The 18665-nt window shown below is 41.3% G+C and overlaps 3 protein-coding genes across 3 annotated transcripts; 2 read left to right on the forward strand and 1 right to left on the reverse strand.

Annotated features, from left to right (window-relative positions):
- Positions 1-4116: 4116 nt before the first annotated feature.
- Positions 4117-5786, forward strand: LOC115354989 (E3 ubiquitin-protein ligase TRIM21-like). Its single transcript, XM_030045595.1, has one exon. It carries the CDS (start codon positions 4117-4119, stop codon positions 5758-5760), a length of 1644 nt encoding a protein of 547 aa, XP_029901455.1. The 3' UTR covers positions 5761-5786.
- Positions 5787-10377: 4591 nt separating this feature from the next.
- LOC115355596 (nuclear factor 7, brain-like) lies at positions 10378-12103 on the forward strand. The gene has a single exon (XM_030046453.1). The coding sequence runs from the start codon at positions 10378-10380 to the stop codon at positions 11662-11664; it is 1287 nt and encodes a 428-aa protein (XP_029902313.1). The 3' UTR covers positions 11665-12103.
- Positions 12104-13218: 1115 nt separating this feature from the next.
- Positions 13219-18598, reverse strand: psmc2 (proteasome 26S subunit, ATPase 2). Its single transcript, XM_030045596.1, has 12 exons — positions 18424-18598; positions 18075-18112; positions 17862-17943; positions 17116-17215; positions 16509-16640; positions 15643-15715; positions 15425-15520; positions 15161-15325; positions 14940-15027; positions 14104-14306; positions 13757-13853; positions 13219-13543 (listed from the first exon to the last, which is right to left on the reverse strand). Exons 1-12 carry the CDS (start codon positions 18491-18493, stop codon positions 13386-13388), a joined length of 1302 nt encoding a protein of 433 aa, XP_029901456.1. The 5' UTR covers positions 18494-18598; the 3' UTR covers positions 13219-13385.
- Between the last annotated feature and the right edge of the window lie 67 nt (positions 18599-18665).

Raw genomic sequence — 18665 nt, forward strand, 5'->3', positions numbered from 1 at the left:
CTTGCTTTTACTGTCAAATAGAGTAAACTGAAGTGAAGTGAGAAGCCTGGTCTGTTGTAATAAAGCAGGATCTGTGTCCGGCTCCACAAAGGTACAGATATCGAGGCTGTTTTGTTAAACTTTCCTGCTCCATTCCCAGTTTCCTGGCCCTCTGATTCATTCTGTCTCTTCCAGTATCTCACGTTCCTTGCAGAAGACACCCAGCTGGGAAGGTTTGACCGGAACCACTGAGTTTTTCCCAGCCACAACTTAATGCACCTTCATCTTAAAGGCTCTTCTCCAATTTCAGTGAGCAGGGCAGGAAGTGGAGAGGTTTTAAAAGCCCCACGGCAGAGTCTGATTTTCCAAGCACCGACTTAGAGGCCGATCCATAAACAAAGCACCCGTAATCAAATCAAGTATGCCAGTTTAGACATACTCTTCATTACTTTTATTTTGTAGCTACAGCATGTTTGTAGTACAACTTATATATGGTACTGGTAAAAGAAAACACACACACTACAACAACTGGATGTGTTTAGTGAAACTGAGTGATGTTTAATAACAAATCAATATGGGAAAGGATTCATCAGTCCACCTGACACAAGGCTGCCATCTGCTGGTCAGACTTCAAACTGCACCGTCCATATAAACATGATTCACCAGCAGTGCTGGGAGGAATTGCGTGACTTTTACTCAGATTACTGTAATTAGATTACTTGTCCCAGTGACGAGGTAATGTAAGGGATTCATTTAATTTTCAGTCATCACATCACAGTTACTGTTAAAATTCTTGTTACTTTCATAACTGGAGCACCTCTTTCAATTGTCCCTCATGTTGCTTATGTCTAATGTTGCTATTGCTAATAACAATAACAACAACAACAACAACAAATTATTTGTTAAAGCTAGGCATTTTGGCTCACGCTAGTCTTGTTTTTGTTAGCTTAACGAGCTAATTAGCAGATAAAGCTAATAGCAACAAGTCCAATTTGCTAAGCACATGAAAGCAATGCTATTTTTGACCATCAGGCTTAGGTTTTCACTGTTTTATTAAGCGTTTTATCAGATTACTTGTATTAATTGAGAACGTTGTGACCTGTTGTGTCTTATTACCGTTATTTGATGAAAGACGCAGTTTGCAGATTTTTTTTTTTTTTTTTTTTTTTTTATAAATGTACAGCATGACACTCGATATTCAGTATAGCAGCATGTCGTCGAGTGTGATGTTGCTTTGGCAGCACTGACCTGTTTTTTTGACCTACTGTCATTACAGTTACAGTCTGTGTGTGTGTGTGTGTGTGTGTGTGTGTGTGTGTGTGTGTGTGTGTGTGTGTGTGCGTGCGTGCGTGTGTTAACTGGAAGTGTTTTTGACCTTTGTTCAGCGTGCAGGGTAGTTATATCAATTTGTAACTTGGTATCAATAAAAGTAAAAATTTTATTAGTTGATCAGTAAATCAGTGTTGATGAAAATAATTAAAACTGTACAAGGAAGATGTTACTTGAATCCATAATGGCCCAGTGTATTTTTGAAACCTTGGCCAAAGCTGAATGAGGTCACTGAGGAAAATGTATTTAAAGGTATTTATTTAGTCATTTTTGGTAATGGGAGAAAATACAGTGTAATTGGGCTGCTGCATCATCGGTGGCCTTTTTCAAAACTGAATGTGGGCGGTTTGTGAACTTCATTAAAAAAAAAAAAAAAAAAAAAAAAAAAAATAGCATTCATTTCATTTCAGCATTGCCACACTTCAAGCTTGGCCTTTTCGTACCTGAGTAGCTCCCACTGACACACCTGTCCCTACTTCCCACTAAATCTCCAGAGTCCAAAGTCCCATCTGCCACATAAAACATAAAAATCACTTTTTATACATTTTAGCCATATCTGTCTATCTATGAGTCAGTTAACGAATCATTCTCTTGAATACATTTCTTTTGGTGAAAATGAGGCATATTGTCAATGATAAATATTTAAATATGTACTGGGCCTAAAGTATGAAAGTAAAATCATGGCTAAACCTGAACTCCTTAAGAAATCATTAACAACTGACTTGCGGTAAGAGGCGGAGCAAGTCTGGAACAACGGGAGTTTTTCAGCGTCACTTTGCTTCAGTGCAAGTAAAAGAAACTCCGAGCTACAACGTTGCTGCATCCGACACAGGTCTCTTTGTTTTTCTCCGAAAAAATACAACAAACCTCATTAGGCCTTTCTCAACAACACAGCAGAGTCGTAGACATAGACAAGTGAGTACAGCAGATGATATAATTTACTGTGTTATTTAACTGAACTGCAGCTACAATGTTACCCTGTTTTCATTTTGTACTGACATTTGTAAAATGATTTCAACACAGTGCAGTTAAACCATTAATAAAATTTATTTTTGAATATCCTACCAAACTAATACTGTTCAAGTAAAGTTAAAATCAAGGTCAGCTGGACTTGATAGTAGGTTTTTGAAGATGTTGCGCTTCTCCTCTAAGAAGCTTCTTCAGCTCTGAATCCCAGCTATTTAACCTCTCTGCGGTTGTTATCAGGGTCATTGATACCACTAATATGTAGGTGCTCCTAGGTGTTAACGATCATCATCGAGAGTCGTTGGAGTCACCTGGTGCCAAGTGTGATTGACCTTTGTCAAATGAGGTCAAGTGTGATTAGTGTTTCAATCTCCTGGGAAGGGATGCGTTGTAGATGGGGGATAGGTGGTGTCTGAGGCCTCCTCCTCTGTTGAGTGATGGTTTATCTGCTTTGACGTAGATAGCCTCTTTCAAACTACCTGTCCTCCCTGTCCAGAATATATACGTTGTGGTCCTCAAAGGTGTGTCCTTTGTCCTTCAGGTGCAGGTAGACTGCAGAGTCCTCGTCTGAGGAGTTGGCCCTCCTGTGTTGATGTGTCTGTTTAATGGTTGCTTGGTTTCCAGTTTCTGTCTTAACGTGTTGCTGGGTTTGAAAAACTCAGCGATGTGGTGTCTGTTGAAGATCCTCCTGAGTTTCTGTGATACTCCAGCCACATATGGCACGACAATGTTGTCCGTAACAACATTGTCATAAACATAGCACAAAAAGTAAGGAAATTTGTGTTTGGTAGAATATTTCTTTGTTGTAACAATGCTTCTTGGCAATAAATCTTATTCCGTTGGAAAGCCTGTTTATTTCCCTTTTAAATGGTGCCACATTTGTAAGGAACATGCATTTGTGGGATGAGCAGCAGAGCTGAGTATGTGGGTTGCGCACATGAAAAATTTGCCAAAACTTCTTTGCCAATGCCAAACAGCTTATTCTGCCATTGCCTCTTGTTTGGCGTTTGGTGGATTGGATGATTGAAGTTTGAAGAAACAAGACATATTGGAAGTTATTGGCATTTTATTCACTTAACAAACAGGAGCCTCAATAGCGTGTGGACTCGTTTTTCCAGTGAGGGAGATGCCGCCCCACAATCAGTGCTGCCAATCAGGCACCTGATTGGCAGCACCTGGGGTACCAGAAGCTCAAAACAAGATTCAATAGCAACAGCAAAATAAGCTGTTTGGCATTGGAAGAGAAGATTTGGCAAATTTTTCATGTGCGCAACCCACATACTCAGCTCTGTTGCTCATCCCACAAATGCATGTTCCTTACAAATGTGGCACCATTTAAAAGGGAAATAAACCAGCTTTCCAACGGAATAAGATTTATTGCCAAGAAGCATTGTTACAACAAAGAAATAAGCTACCAAACACAAATTTCCTTACTTTTTGTGCGATGTTTATAAGACAAAAACTGGTCCACCCTAAAGACTGCACACCCAAACACAACAAGAGCAACCTGGTGAATGCAGTCCAATGCGGCAAGGACTGCACAGATTTATACACTGCAGAGACCAAGCAACCATTAAACAGACACATCAACACAGGAGGAGAGGATAAATACCTGCAATTCCCTGCCAGTCAGTCAGAACTGAAGAAGCTTCTTGGAGGAGAAACGAAACGTCTTCAAAACCTACTATCAAGTCCAGTTGACCTTGATTTTAACTTTACTTGAATACCATGACCTGGATGACTGAGAATCTCCACAGACAAACTGATACTGATATTTTATGAAAATGTGTAAGTATTATGTCATTATAATGTTAACATTTCACTTTCACTTTTGGACTAGAAATGTCTGCTGCCAGCTGTCTGCTATCTGAAGATCAGTTCCTGTGCTCCATCTGTCTGGATGTGTTCACTGATCCAGTCAGCACACCATGTGGACACAACTTCTGCAAAACCTGCATCACACAGCACTGGGATGTTAACACTCCTTGTCAGTGTCCCATGTGTAAAGAGGTTTTCTATAGAAGACCTGAGCTGCGGGTCAACACTTTCATATCTGAGATGGCTGCTCAGTTCAGGAAGTCGTGTCGAAAGAAAGCCAGAAGCCGCTCAGACCAACGATGTGCCAAACCAGGAGAAGTTCCCTGTGACGTCTGCACCGGGACCAAACTGAAGGCCCTGAAGTCCTGCCTGGTGTGTCTGGCCTCCTACTGTGAGACTCACCTGGAGCCTCATCAGAGAATCACAGGCCTGAAAACACATCTGCTGATCGATCCTGTGGACAACCTGGAAGGCAGAATGTGTAAGAAGCATGATAAACCACTGGAGCTTTTCTGCAAGACTGACCAGATGTGTGTATGTCTTATCTGCCATGCTCTAGACCACAAGTCACATGACATTGTTCCTCTGAAAGACGAATATGAAGGAAAGAAGGCTGAGCTGGGGAAGACAGAGGCTGAAATTCAGCAGATGATCCAGAAGAGACGAGTGAAGATTCAGGAAATCAAACGATCAGTGGAGCTCAGCAGGGAAGATGCAGAGAGAGAGATAGCAGACAGTGTGCGGGTCTTCACTTCTCTGATGCAGTCTGTTGAGAGAGGCCAGGCTGAGCTCATTGACATGATTGAAGAGACGCAGAAAACAACAGAGAAACAGGCTGAAGGCTTCATCAAAGAGCTGCAACAGGAAATCTCTGAGCTGATGAGGAGAAGCACTGAGGTGGAGCAGCTCTCACACACTGAAGATCACCTCCACCTCCTCCAAAGCTTCCCATCCCTCAGCGTTCCACCACACACCAAGAACTGGACAGAGGTCAGAGTCCATCGCTCATCATATGAGGGGAGTGTGAGGAGAGCTGTGGCTCAGCTGGAGGAGACGCTCAGTAAAGAGATGAAGAAGCTGTGTGCTGATCTTGAGCTGAGGAGGGTCCAGCACTTTGAGGTGGATGTGACTCTGGATCCTAATACAGCACATGCTGCTCTCATCCTGTCTGATGATGGGAAACAAGTAAATCATGGTGATCTAAAGAAGAATCTCCCAAACAACCCAGAGAGATTTTCTCCTTGTCCCTGTGTCTTAGGACAGCAGAGTTTCTCTTCCGGAAGATTTTACTATGAAGTTCTAGTTAAAGGAAAGACTAAGTGGACTTTAGGAGTAGCCAGAGAGTCGATCAACAGGAGGGGACAAATCACACTGAACCCCAATCATGGCTACTGGACCATATGGTTGAAGAATAAAAATGAGTACGAAGCACTTGCTGAATCTAATGTCCGTCTCTCTCTGAAGTCTCAGCCTCAGAAGGTGGGGGTGTTTGTGGATTATGAGGAGGGTCTGGTCTCCTTTTATGACGTAGATGCTGCAGTTCTTATGTACTCCTATAGCGGCTGCAGCTTCACTGAGAAACTCTACCCATTCTTCAGTCCCTGTGTTAATGATGGTGGTAAAAACTCGGCCCCTCTGATCATCACTCCTGTCAGTCATGCAGATTAGTCTCATCGTTAGATTTTCTCACAAAGATTCACTGCAAATTACCATGGAAATTTGATATATTCAGTACTAATGAACAGACTTTTTAGTAAAGTTTATAGAAAAATTTGTAGTAAAATTTATAGTCTAGCTTATTTATATTTTTGTTTTATGTCTATCATGGTGACTTTCTACTGCAGCAAACCAGTTTTGCTGTACAATTACTGTTTGATCAAATGTTTTGTAAGGCAATATGCTTCCTATTTTGACAGTGTCAAAACTTTACCAAATCCAGCTACTATACCAATCTTGAAAAATGTTTTCATTCCAAAAGTATTAAACAGAAAAGCACAAATGAACTAAATGGTGATTAAAGTAATTTGCTGTTGTCAGCCTGTGCTGCACTGAGCTGCAGAGCTCCAACATGGCCTCCAGAGGGCAGCATACATCACCTGATGATTGCTACGAGCTCGTTTAGATACTCAGGAGGACAAGAATGAAGTTTGGATGTTCATGTCAGGTGTGTATTTAATCCACTTAGTTTTAGTGTGAAAGTAAAGAGATGGCTTCTAAATTACCTCTGTGATGCTGTGACTACAGACAGTTTCTGATGTAATGTTTTTATATTGGGTATTATTTTGTATGTACTGTGATGCTGCCTGGTTAAAGGTAACGTGTGTTTTCTTTGCTGTTTTTCTATTAAGAACGTCATTGGAAACAAGTCCATGACTTTATTGTGTTATCCTCAGATGTAATCTTGTTTTTATTGTCATCTAAATTAAACTGCAGTGAAGTGAAAGGCCTGGACAGAGTTTGATGAGCTGATCCTCACAGAAATGTCCTCTGTCAGCAGTCTGCTGCTCACAAAGCAGTTCTCACAACTTCACACAACTTGTGTAAAACCTGAATCACAGCAGTGGGAGACGATGAGTACACTCTTCAAATCAGAGACGCAGCTAACACATGCACTCATGGACACACAGTCTTACACATCATAATGATGAAGACTGAATGATTGTTGAATCATGATTGTTGATTGAATGTTTTTCTGTTTGGCCAGGTGTGCGCTGCTGTATGAACAGCTGCACAGGAGGACAGACAGACGCAAAATAGGGCCCTTTGTGTCACACTTGGTGACAATTTGGCTGACAAATATGTATAAAAAAGCCAAACATGAACTAAATCCAAAGTATGTCTCTGTAATCACGTCCAAAGGGATTTTGTCAATAAAACGGACTAATCAAACTGCAACAAGAGGCGGTGCAATACTGGAGCGAGGGGAGCGTATAACGTCACTTTGCGTAAGTGAAAGTGAAAGTAAATCAAAACGATAACAAAAAAGTTTGTTTCTCAGCAAAGGAAAATAAAAGGAGAGGTGAGTACCGCGGATAATATTTTCTATATTTTAAACAGAGAACAGGGAAACAAAACTGAGCGATATGCCTGTCCAGATCAGATATTCATTTGTTTTCATTTGGCGATGAAAAGGTTGCAATGTGATGCGATGTAACGGTGTCGAAATAATTTCTGCTGTTAGAGCCAAAGTCCAAAAAAAGACTCCGCTGGTATAAGAGTTGCTGGTGTTCAGCAGCTCTTAAAGTGTGCAGTAATTAGAAAAAACCTTATTAGTACGGTTAAACCAACAGGGAATTAAAAAGTCAACATGTCTGGATGTTTTCCCCAGGACCTCAGGTGAATATTAAAGGTGAGGCTTCACCTGTGGAGACATTTTGACCAATAGGAAGAGTGGATGATATGAAGGAGAAAAAAATGAGATAGAAACTGTTGGAGCTATTTGTTATTTTTGTAATACTGTTTAAATATGTATTCCTTTAGTTTAGTTTACACATTACATATTAGCTTTACACATTAAGTAATTTCATTAGGCCATTAGCACTATTCTGATTTAGATTATTGTTTATGCTTTTATTTTGAAAGTTGTAGGTAACGGGGCACGCCAAGTTAATTTATAAGAGGGCAATCTGGGACAGGTGAGCTAGGCACTGGGGAAGGGTCATGGTTTTTTACCAGGATGAGAGAGAAAGAGAGGTGGCAGAGGCCATTGCTTTTGTTTTCCAATGGAAATAAATTACCAGATCCTGATTTTTGCCTGGACAATGGACTCATTTCTCTCCCTGCGTGATTTTACTCCCTTAAGTGCCTCAGTGGCCGTTTGATTGGTTTGATTTATTAGGATAAGTTTTCTTATTCTTTTTTGTTGTTGTTGTTCGTTTGTTTAAGACAAATAGCCACTACAGAAACTGTCAAAAGCAAAAGCAGCGCCACAGCAACACGATGGGAAACATTTTACCTGTGTGTACGATTTTGTCTGAATGATTGTAATTGTGTAATCAGCTGCTTCTTGGCCAGGTCGCTTTTGTAAAAGAGATTCTCTATCTCAACAAGCTTATCTGGTTAAATAAAGGTCTAATAAAAAAAAATAATAAAAATTCAATGTAACAGCACAGAACTACAGAAAGAAACCTCTGTAAATATAACGAAATAAATGTACTGTTTTCAGACTGGTTTCTCTGAAGCGCTATACAACCCTATCATAAAATATTTTTTTGCTTATAGAAGAAAAACAAAAATCAAAATGAATCCTGGCGTTTTTGGCTCTGTATAATTGAAGAGCAGAGCTGAGCAGTGATCATTAATTAAAAAACATAAAAAAAAAACAAAAAACTTTATGAATCTGGACCAACAGAAAAAAAGATAACATGCGTTTATATCAGCCTGAACGTCATCGTATCATCGGTGAATAAAAACAAGGCCTTTTGCATGTAGATAAAAACCCTAAAATCAGTGCTGAAGCATGTGATAGCAAATAAACAACACAATAACACAGAGAAATACACAAATTATTACGACAAACAAAAGAGTTAAAGAAACATGTATCATTGCATTCTAGTGCTGCCTGTCATTGTGAGATTATATATAGTTTGTCTGTTTTACAATTAAAAAAAAAAAAAAACAAGAAAAAGAAATACAAGACATACTAACTCCTCATACTAACAACCGGAAAATCACAAAATTATAGCTACACCCCTTATTAATTTGAATGTTTTTGCATTAAGCTCATTATGATTAGCATCATCATTAACAGTAATGTGTAGCTATGACCACTGTCATTATTACTACTTTTTAGTATCAGTTCCTAGCATACTTAATTTTACCTTCATAAATGATAACAAAAGCACCACACTGATTGTAGCAGTTAAACCCTGGAGGGAAAATGTAGAAGAAATTATTCTCGATATTATAACTACAGTTATAATTTTGATCTCACAGAACAGCTCTTAGGCTAAATACCTATTTTGTTTTTCCTCTATTTTACTGGATGTCGGCATTAAGAATTTATTTATTTATTTATTTATTTATTTCAAAACACAGTGTAGTTATGTAGGTAATTATGTAGGTCAGTTTCCTCAGTCACATGACCTGCTCCACTCCCAGGTTACACCAAGCATCTATACTAAAAACTATATCTGTATTTATGTCTCCCCTAAATATTTTGTTACAGCGGTGGTGTGGTCTGGGGGTGTATTTTCAGCAGCACAGACATGAATAAGCATCAAAATATTAAAGGAAATTACAGAAATATTACAGGCAGCAGTGTATCCTCTCGCTCTTCTGCGACCACACCTCACTACGTGCCACTTTGATCATGAAAGTAACGCTACTGTACAGAGTATATAGGCTACAGTATAGTATAGAATCAAGTATTTATAGCATATAACTTAAAGAATATTATAGATCCAAGAAGAAACTGGCAGAAGGGTGGGACTGAGAGAAAAAGCTGCAATTACAAACCAGTCTGCTACTTCAGCACCACGGACAGCTCCATGGATTTATCAATACACAGCACAGTGAGGCTGTGACCAGCTTGCACAAACATCAGTCAGATCAAGGATCTAGGATCAAAAATCAACATACATTTTGGACTTTTTGCTAACGAGGGAGATTGGAATCCACCCTCAATCCCCCTTAAATCACCTCCTGGTTATTACTAAAAATCTCTCTCGTCTGGGAGAAAAGTGTGAGCTGGCCTGTTCCAGAGAGAGAGAGGAAACAGAGTTGCTCCAGGAAAAATTGAATGCAACATGGGGTCAACATGTCAATAACACAAGTTAGCCTTAATGAGACTGTAACATTGTCGTGTCCAGCCTCAGTACCATATGTTGTGATGGAAAACGGGCTTGTATTGTGCTCATGTTTGACCAAAAAAGACAGCAGGAATAAGGCAATGTGCTCTGCTGCTTGTTTAGTGACTGCCGTTTTCTAATTTGTTAATCTTCAGGACACAGTTTCATCCAGTTGAAGAAACTTGGGGGAAAAGTCGCATTTACAAAACAGATGCTAAATATGGCCAAAGGGAAATTTCTCTTGAGATCTGGTGAATAAAAAAAAACATCAGCTTGAAAATTTGATGTGACAGAGTGACCAAGTGGTGGTCTCTAGGCTCTTTGTGTATTTCAGGAAGTACATAGGAAGCAGTGGTTGTCAGTAGTCATGCCAGTAGTGACTTTTTAAACCATCAGACAGTCCTTGGCCTCCCTCATTTAAACATTGTCATCTATTAGTAATTATTTATTACAGTGTTGTCATTTACTCTTTCACTTTAGGTCTCAGTGTGTAGAAATGTCTGCTGCCAGCAGTCTGCTATCTGAAGAGCAGTTCCTGTGCTCCATCTGTCTGCATGTGTTCACTGATCCAGTCAGCACACCATGTGGACACAACTTCTGCAAAACCTGCATCACACAGCACTGGGATGTTAACACTCCTTGTCAGTGTCCTGTGTGTAAAGAGGTGTTTAAACAAAGACCTGAGCTGCGGGTCAACACTTTAGTATCTGAGATGGCTGCTCCGTTCAGGAAGTTGCCTGATTTGAGGAAGACAAGGGCTGAAATTAAGCAGATGATCGAGAAGAGACAAGTGAAGATTCAGGAGATCAAGCGGTCAGTGGAGCTCAGCAGGAAAGATGCAGAGAGAGAGATAGCAGACGGTGTGCGGGTCTTCACTTCTCTGATGCAGTCTGTTGAGAGAGGCCAGGCTGAGCTCATTGACATGATTGAAGAGAAGCAGAAAACAACAGAGAAACAGGCTGAAGGCTTCATCAAAGAGCTGCAGCAGGAAATCTCTGAGCTGATGAGGAGAAGCTCTGAGGTGGAGCAGCTCTCACACACTGAAGACCACCTCCACCTCCTCCAAAGCTTCCCATCCCTCAGTGCTCCTCTACACACCAAGAACTGGACAGAGGTCAGAGTCCATTGCTCATCACATGAGGGGAGTGTGAGGAAAGCTGTGGCTCAGCTGGAGGAGACGCTCAGTAAAGAGATGAAGAAGCTGCTTCAGGCTGAGCTGAAGAGGGTCCAGCACTTTGAGGTGGATGTGACTCTGGATCCTGATACAGCACATCCCAAGCTCATCCTGTCTGATGATGGGAAACAAGTAAAGCATGGTGATGTAAAGAATTATCTCCCGAAAAACCCAGAGAGATTTTCTACTTGTGTGTCTGTCTTAGGAAAGCAGAGCTTCTCTTCAGGAAGATTTTACTTTGAGGTTCAGGTTAAAGGAAAGACTAAGTGGACTTTAGGAGTGGCCAGAGCCTCGATCAACAGGAAAAGACAAATCACTCTGAACCCCCAAAATGGCTATTGGACTGTATTGTTTAGGAATGAAAATGAATACACAGCTTCTGTTGACCCTCCTGTCCATCTCCCTTTGAAGTCTCAGCCTCAGAAGGTGGGGGTGTTTGTGGATTATGAGGAAGGTCTGGTCTCCTTTTATGACGTAGATGCTGCAGCTCTTATCTACTCCTATCCTCGCTGCCGCTTCACTGAGAAACTCTACCCATACTTAAGTCCTTGTGTTTATGATCGTGGTAAAAACTCGGCCCCTCTGATCATCACTCGTGTCAGTCACTAAAAATAGTCTCATCAGACATTCCCACAAAGATTCTCTGTTAAGGAACAGATTTTTTTCTTTTACATATTCAATGAATTTACAAAGTAATTTTCCGATGCAGTATATTTACTGTTTTATGAGATGTTATGTAATGTAATCAGTTTTTTTTTAGAAGGGTCAGACTTTTCCACATCTAAATGCTTTACCAGCCTTTAAAACAATTTTTTAAAAAATGAACCACATGGTTAAAAAAGTAATTTGCTATTGTCAGCCATTGCTGCCCTGAGCTGCAGAGCTCCAACATGGCCTCTAGAGGGCAGCATACATCACCTGATGATTGCTATGAGCTCGTTTAGATGTGTGGAGGACCCCTGGGAGGTGGTGGTAGTAGCAGGCCTTCTTCAGCGGTGGTGTGGAGCACCGTGGTGGCAGAAACCAGGCCAAACGTCACTCTGGATAGAAGCACGGTAGAAGTTCGCTGCCATTGGGATTTGAACCCAGCTCCTCTGGCTGAAGGACACTTTCCCTTAACACTTAACAAACCCTTTTGTTTTGTTGGTATCTATTTCCTGCAATTTGTAATACAACGTCTTTTACATTGTCGACATGTAATTGTCTACTCAGTAAACTGCAGTTTTAAATACCAGCTGCACAACTATTACGTGCTTTTAAATTCTGTACATGAACATTTAGAGCAACAAGGTACACATGCAAGACTACTTTTTGTTGACTTTTCTTCTGCCTTTAACATCATGCAACCTCACATTTTAGCAGGAAAACTCATATCTGATCTGATTTTAGCCTAGATCATCAACTGGTGTAGACTGGCTTTTTTTTTTTTTGTATTTAAATGTATCCAAAAGCAAAGAAATGATAATCTCAACAAAATATATAGACACTGTTCCAACAAGTATTCATGGAGTAAACGAAGGAAAAATGGACAATATTTAAATCTCACACTTGCACTTTGTCTTTTACACTTGCACTTTTATGTCTTTAAATTTTGTTTCTTATATCGTTTATATCCTGCACGTTTATGTTTTATATGTCTTGTCACAACGTAAATTTAAATTGCCCTTTGAGGGACTAATAAAGTATATTGAATTGAATTGAGTTGTTTTATTATAGCCCGAAAGAGTCCTTAAAGCAGGGGTTTCTTTAACTTTCTCATTAAGCTGCAGATTCCCACTTTAAGTAATTTTGCCACATGGAACCTGATATTAAATACATTTTGGTTAAGTATTAAATTGTCATACTTGAACACTGACAAAAGATTCATAGTAGTGATATTAAAACATTCATGTTAAAATTAACATTCATACACATGTATTAGGACAGTTTCTTGTGATTTATAGTGAAACTGAATTGTTCATTTTGCAGAGGGTGCCCAAGAAGCCCCTCAAAGACCCCTGACCTCACTATGAAAGCCACTAACTTGACATATCCCAGGATAAAACAGCATTCAAAGATCATCAACATATGATGACAATTTACTTTTGACTGAGTGACATAAATCCTTCTCACAATCCTGGGCTCACAAAGAATTTAACAAGTGCAGTGACTGAGACTGAGAAGTCCGGAATAAACTTTATTTGTAAGAGACAAAGACTGATGACAGACAGACAGACAGAATATTGTTTTGACTTCATTTTCAGCTCGTATTTAACAGCAGAAATCCAAAGCCTGAACACACACACACACACACACGCACACAGACACACACACATACACACAGAGCCATCTCAGTTGTAGGTCATGTATCTGGGCGTGGCGCTGAACTTGGCGTAGGACTTGATGACCTTGTTGACGGCCTCCAGGAAGTCTTTCTCTGTGGCGATCTTCCTGCGGGCTCGGATGGCGAACATGCCCGCCTCTGTGCACACACTGCGGATTTCAGCGCCTGGAAACACAAACACACACACGACATGTTGGTTACGGTTAACAACAATCCTGTATCCCTCCTATTTCAAGGATAAGACACTGAAGTGTCAAAAGGAGAGGCAGAAGGGATTTGTTTTTTAAAAAAGAGAAGATGTAGTTCTCTCCAAACATGCGTGTGAATCTGATTTTTCATCCTGTGACAGAAGATGGAGAAAGTGGGGTTTTGACTCACCGGTGCTGTTGGGGCAGAGACGAGCCAGCAGCTCGAAGCGAATGTCTCTCTCCACACTCATGGAGCGAGCGTGGATCTTGAAGATGTGTGTGCGCCCCTGAAACACAAAACCAGGGGAGGGATATCAACCAAGATCTACCATTTACAGGAAGAGGTTTCATAATACACTAGTATTTCCTAGACGTAGAACGTTGCAGTTCAGTTTTTTTATTCAACACTAAGCATTTGCAAACGTAATAGGGTTGTTATCCTTTTTTTTTGGCACTTAAAACAAACAAACAAACAAAAGCGACCACATCCCGTCTGATCCAGTCTGTGACGCTCCTGGTCCAGACGGAGCCTCTCACCTCCAGGTCAGGCAGGCTGAACTCGATCTTCCTGTCCAGACGTCCAGGCCTCATGAGCGCTGGGTCCAGGGTGTCCGGCCTGTTGGTGGCCATCAGCACCTTGATGTTGCCTCGCGGGTCGAAGCCATCCAGCTGGTTGATGAGCTCCAGCATCGTCCTCTGGACCTCATTGTCTCCGCCGGCTCCATCGTCAAAACGGGCACCTGGCAGGTTCAGAAATGATAGAGAAATTTGTTTGTTTTCCTGACCAAAAAAAAAGAAAAAAAGACTGATACAATGTGAGAGTCATGGGTTGTTAACGAATTTCCTCCCGACGTTTTTCCTTTGTTAAATCATTTGCACAAAATCATGACATTTGCAGAAATCTCTGCTCTGGGTGATGTTACATACGATCAAGGTTTTACAAATCATCAACTCCTGATGTAGCAAAGCAAAACCTAAAAAGGCACTGAAAACCTTCCTAATAGATTCCATCCCTGTCTCCAATTTTCCCCATTTACATTAAAAGCTCTTTTCATAGTTTCACTTGCATGGCTCATGCTGATCTTAACTGAGTTACATCAGTGTATTATCACTGTCATTAACATCTACCTGATTTTTACAACCCCCACCCCCTTAATGCTGTAAATGTGCTACATAAATTACGTGTATTTTATGTATCATTTAATGACTAGAAGAAGACAAATTGTATATCTAGATAAATAAATAAAAATTATGAAGTCAGTATTACAAATCACTCACATAAAGCTTGTGTTATGTCTCATTAAAACACACTGCATTTTGTGTGCCACATGTATCAGTTTATAGATGGGATGTGACTGTGAACTGAACTCTACCTCCGATAGCATCGATTTCATCAAAGAAGATGAGGCAGGCCTTCTTAGTCCTGGCCATCTCAAACAACTCGCGCACCATCCTCGCTCCCTGGGAACAAACGAAAGAAAAGACAAAAAGGTGGAAGGAGAAGGAGAAGGATTATGTAGTGTTGTGACTGACTGTTTACATTCATTGGTATTCACGTCAAAATAACGGCGTGCCACGCGGTCAGCAGACTCACCTCTCCCACGTACTTCTGCACCAGCTCGGAGCCGATGACTCTGATGAAGCAGGCGTCGGTGCGGTTGGCCACGGCTCGGGCGCACAGCGTCTTCCCGGTGCCGGGCGGCCCAAACAGCAGCACACCTTTAGGAGGCTCGATGCCCAGATTCACAAACCTCTCAGGCTGGTGAGGACAAGACAGCAGGTGAGGGACGATCAGTCTTCTCCTCCCAGCACTGAGGTTTTATTATTTGATGTGAACAGGTGATTTGTGAATACTCACATGGAGCAGGGGCGTCTCCACCACCTCTCTCAGCTTCTCTATCTGCTCCTTACAGCCACCCACATCACTGTAGGTCACATCAGGCTTCTCCTCCACCTACAAGATGTGAGGGAAGAACCATAATTAGAGCCAACATAAGACTAAAACCCCATTATGAAATATATGACAACGTCAACAGCACGTTCCTCTTTCCATTAGAGCCCCTGGTGCGCTCTTACCTGCATCATGGTGACAGTGGGGTCGATTTTAGGAGGCAGAGGAATGTGGATCTGGTACTTGTTTCTGTCAACACTGAACAGCAGAAGCAGAGTGTTAGAGGTGTTTTCACATGCAGCTGTTTTTAACTGAGTCCTTCTGAAAGCTCACCACGGAGCAAGCCAGCTGCCGAACGAGCTCAATCTACTTTGTGTTCACATTGTAAGTTTAGATTTTAAAAGAGGACATGCTTTTGTTTTGTGTTCTATGGTGCAAGTATAAATGAGACCTCAGACCACTTTGTGCTTAGTGTCACTTTGTTAGAACTCACAGACAAATTACAGTTCACTCCCCAGGATTTCTGGATCATTTTGTTGTGTTACAGTTAATTTCAAGATGCTTATGATACATAAAAAGAGACAAAACTACATTTCCCTAAATTGCCAGAAATACGTGAAAGAACTGAATGCTGTATTCTCTTCTTGAGTGCACATGACCGTTTCCTTTCCAGTGTTTGCCATTTTCCCCTTTTGTTTTCATGTGTGTGGTTACTTCTCAGCTCTGGGGTGAAGCAAAATGTCGAGTGGACTGGAGCCACTTTGGGTTCACACTGCATGAATCAAATGAACTGAACTGACACCTCCCTTTGAAGATGTCTCAGTTCACTTTTGTGGGCTCTTGAGTTTGTTTGGTGGATTCACAAATTTGCACAAAATGAAAAAATGTTTTAAAAGTGCTGAGTCAAAGACAAAATCCACGTGAGGAGCCAAAGTGGAACAAGAGTGAGAAATAAAACCTTCAGCAGTTGACCTCAGAACTGTACTCAGACAGGTGGCCAAGTTTGATTTTACATAAAATCTGACGTGTTAAAACAATAATTCTGCCTTACCCGACTCTCATGCCCTCCTCGATGTCAGTCGGGGCGACCTGGTCACTCAGGTCCACCACAAACTTGGCAAATTGCTTCACATTGATGATGTACTTGGGATCCTCTGAGTCTGCGTTGATGATCTTGGTGCATCTATTCCAAAAGACAAATAGCTCTTCAAATTGGCAGAAACTGACACATGCTGGTGAGCCCTTGAATATTAAACAAACACATCAAATGGAAAAGAAACACTATGCCTGTGTGGGTGCAAATTTAGCATCATTTAGCAGTCTTCGCTCAAGAGAACTGGTGTATCATGCACCACAAGTGGCTGAAATGTCATTTAAGTTTTACACAAAGCCATACATCAGTGCATTAGCTTCTAAAAGGCTGAGAGTATTGTTCACAGGGGCGCCGCCAGGAATTTTGTGCCCCATGGGAAAAAAAAAATACATATTTACTCGATGATGGTTTAATAATTTTATATTAGTTTGTACCTATTTTTTGGGGCCCCTGTCAGGCAAGGGCCCTTGGAATCGGCCTAACTTTTCCCCCATATACGGCGCCCCTGATTATTCATGACACCCAGCCTTTGTGAAGGATGAGCGGATGAGCTATTTCTCGGTACCTGGCCACCTGCAGCGGCTGCTCGCTCTGCAGAGTCTGTTTGTCAGCAGCCAGATCCCAGAGCGCCGGAGGAGCCAGGCCTGTGTCCGACTCCTTGATTCCTGCGGAGCCAGAGGACAATCAGACGCCTTAACATCTGTCCCAACACCCGCCATCAGCTCTTTACTGAGGAAATCAGTCTAAGTCTGACATGATGATGCAATTGTTAACTCCCGATTCTTTTGTTGAAAGCCCAAGGACAGACCGGAGTCAGTCTTCAATTTTCTGATGCAATATTTATTATGGTCACATATAAAGCAAGGCAGCGCTGGTCTCAGTGTGACAGAGCTCCCGCAGGATCTCAGTCAGAATGAGCCCCGATATCAGGAAATGATACACTTTTATGTTCTTGGGCTGGGCCTTCCCCGTACATAGGTTGGACTTAAATGCAACCGAGAATAATTGGCCAGTTACCTGGTCATGGACAGGCCAACCACTGTCCATGCCTTGTTTCTGGAATGTGTGATGCTGTGTGTGTGAATGTTGACTGGGCATGTATCTAATGCAACAGACCTAACTAACAAGATAGAGAAAATACATCTGGCTCCTGCTGTGTCTATCCTCTGCTTAGCCAAGCTGCCCTGAACTATGTAATACATTGGATAATGCAAGAAACATTGAACTATACGGCCAATTGTAACACATTTACTGCCAACATCATTCATACAGGAAAAAAACAAACACACTGGGTTGAAAGCGAGTGATTACCAGTCAGCTCATTGATCTTCTTGAGCAGCTGCTGGATGTCATCTTCCACTTGTTTGATCTGTCTGGAGTAAGTGCTCTGGCCCTGTCCACAAACAGCAAAGACGACATGGCAGCAGTTTCATCAATGAGGCAAATAGCTTCTTTTTTTAAAAACAGTATTTCATTTCTCAGATGCAGATCAACACCTTGGCCCGGCAGTGGCAGGATACTTACATAGGTCTTCAACAGGGCGATGTCTCCCTCATCCAAAGCTGTGAAAAGGTGAAAAACATCCGCCATGAGTTTCACTTCTGACAAGTTAGAGCCTTAAGGCCCAAACGAGCGATGCATTTTCTCCAGTATCACACTTTATTCTCTCTTTTAAATTACACTAACACTCGCGTTTATACATTTTAAACATTATCTTGACTCACATAACAGCGTATGAAGAAGCCCGGCATGTTAATCAGCATTTTTTTTTAACGCTAAGCTAAGCTAAGCTAATTGGGGTTCATCGTTAGCTAGCCAAAATGGAGCAAAGTCTGCCTGGTTCAGTTCGTTTTAAAAGAGGTTATTAAAATACCTCTGATCGGTGCGTCCTCTTTATCTTCTTCTTTGACTTTCCTCTGGTCGCCTCCTAAGTAATCCGGCATATTTAATCTAAGAATAAAGTGTAGATAGCTCAGGAAAAGCTGCGCTGCTTCTGCGGCTCAACGATTACACAGCAGGTTTAGACTTCCGCTACAGGGCTCCGTGACCCGGAAATAGAAGAGCGAGTTTTTATTCTTATTCTTATTATTTTATGAGTTAATTAATTTGCTTTCT

Source organism: Myripristis murdjan, chromosome 23, assembly GCF_902150065.1.
Source record: "Myripristis murdjan chromosome 23, fMyrMur1.1, whole genome shotgun sequence".
NCBI classification, from domain to species: Eukaryota; Metazoa; Chordata; class Actinopteri; order Holocentriformes; family Holocentridae; genus Myripristis; species Myripristis murdjan.

Coding starts and splice junctions, on each gene's coding strand:
- LOC115354989 (XM_030045595.1), top strand. CDS start 4,117: ATGTCTGCTGCCAGCTGTCTGCTATCTGAAGATCAGTTCCTGTGCTCC.
- psmc2 (XM_030045596.1), bottom strand. CDS start 18,493: ATGCCGGATTACTTAGGAGGCGACCAGAGGAAAGTCAAAGAAGAAGAT. Junction 15,521..15,642: donor CCACTGTCACCATGATGCAG/GTAAGAGCGCAC, acceptor CACATCTTGTAG/GTGGAGGAGAAGCCTGATGT. Junction 13,544..13,756: donor TCTCTGCCCCAACAGCACCG/GTGAGTCAAAAC, acceptor TTGTGTTTCCAG/GCGCTGAAATCCGCAGTGTG.
- LOC115355596 (XM_030046453.1), top strand. CDS start 10,378: ATGTCTGCTGCCAGCAGTCTGCTATCTGAAGAGCAGTTCCTGTGCTCC.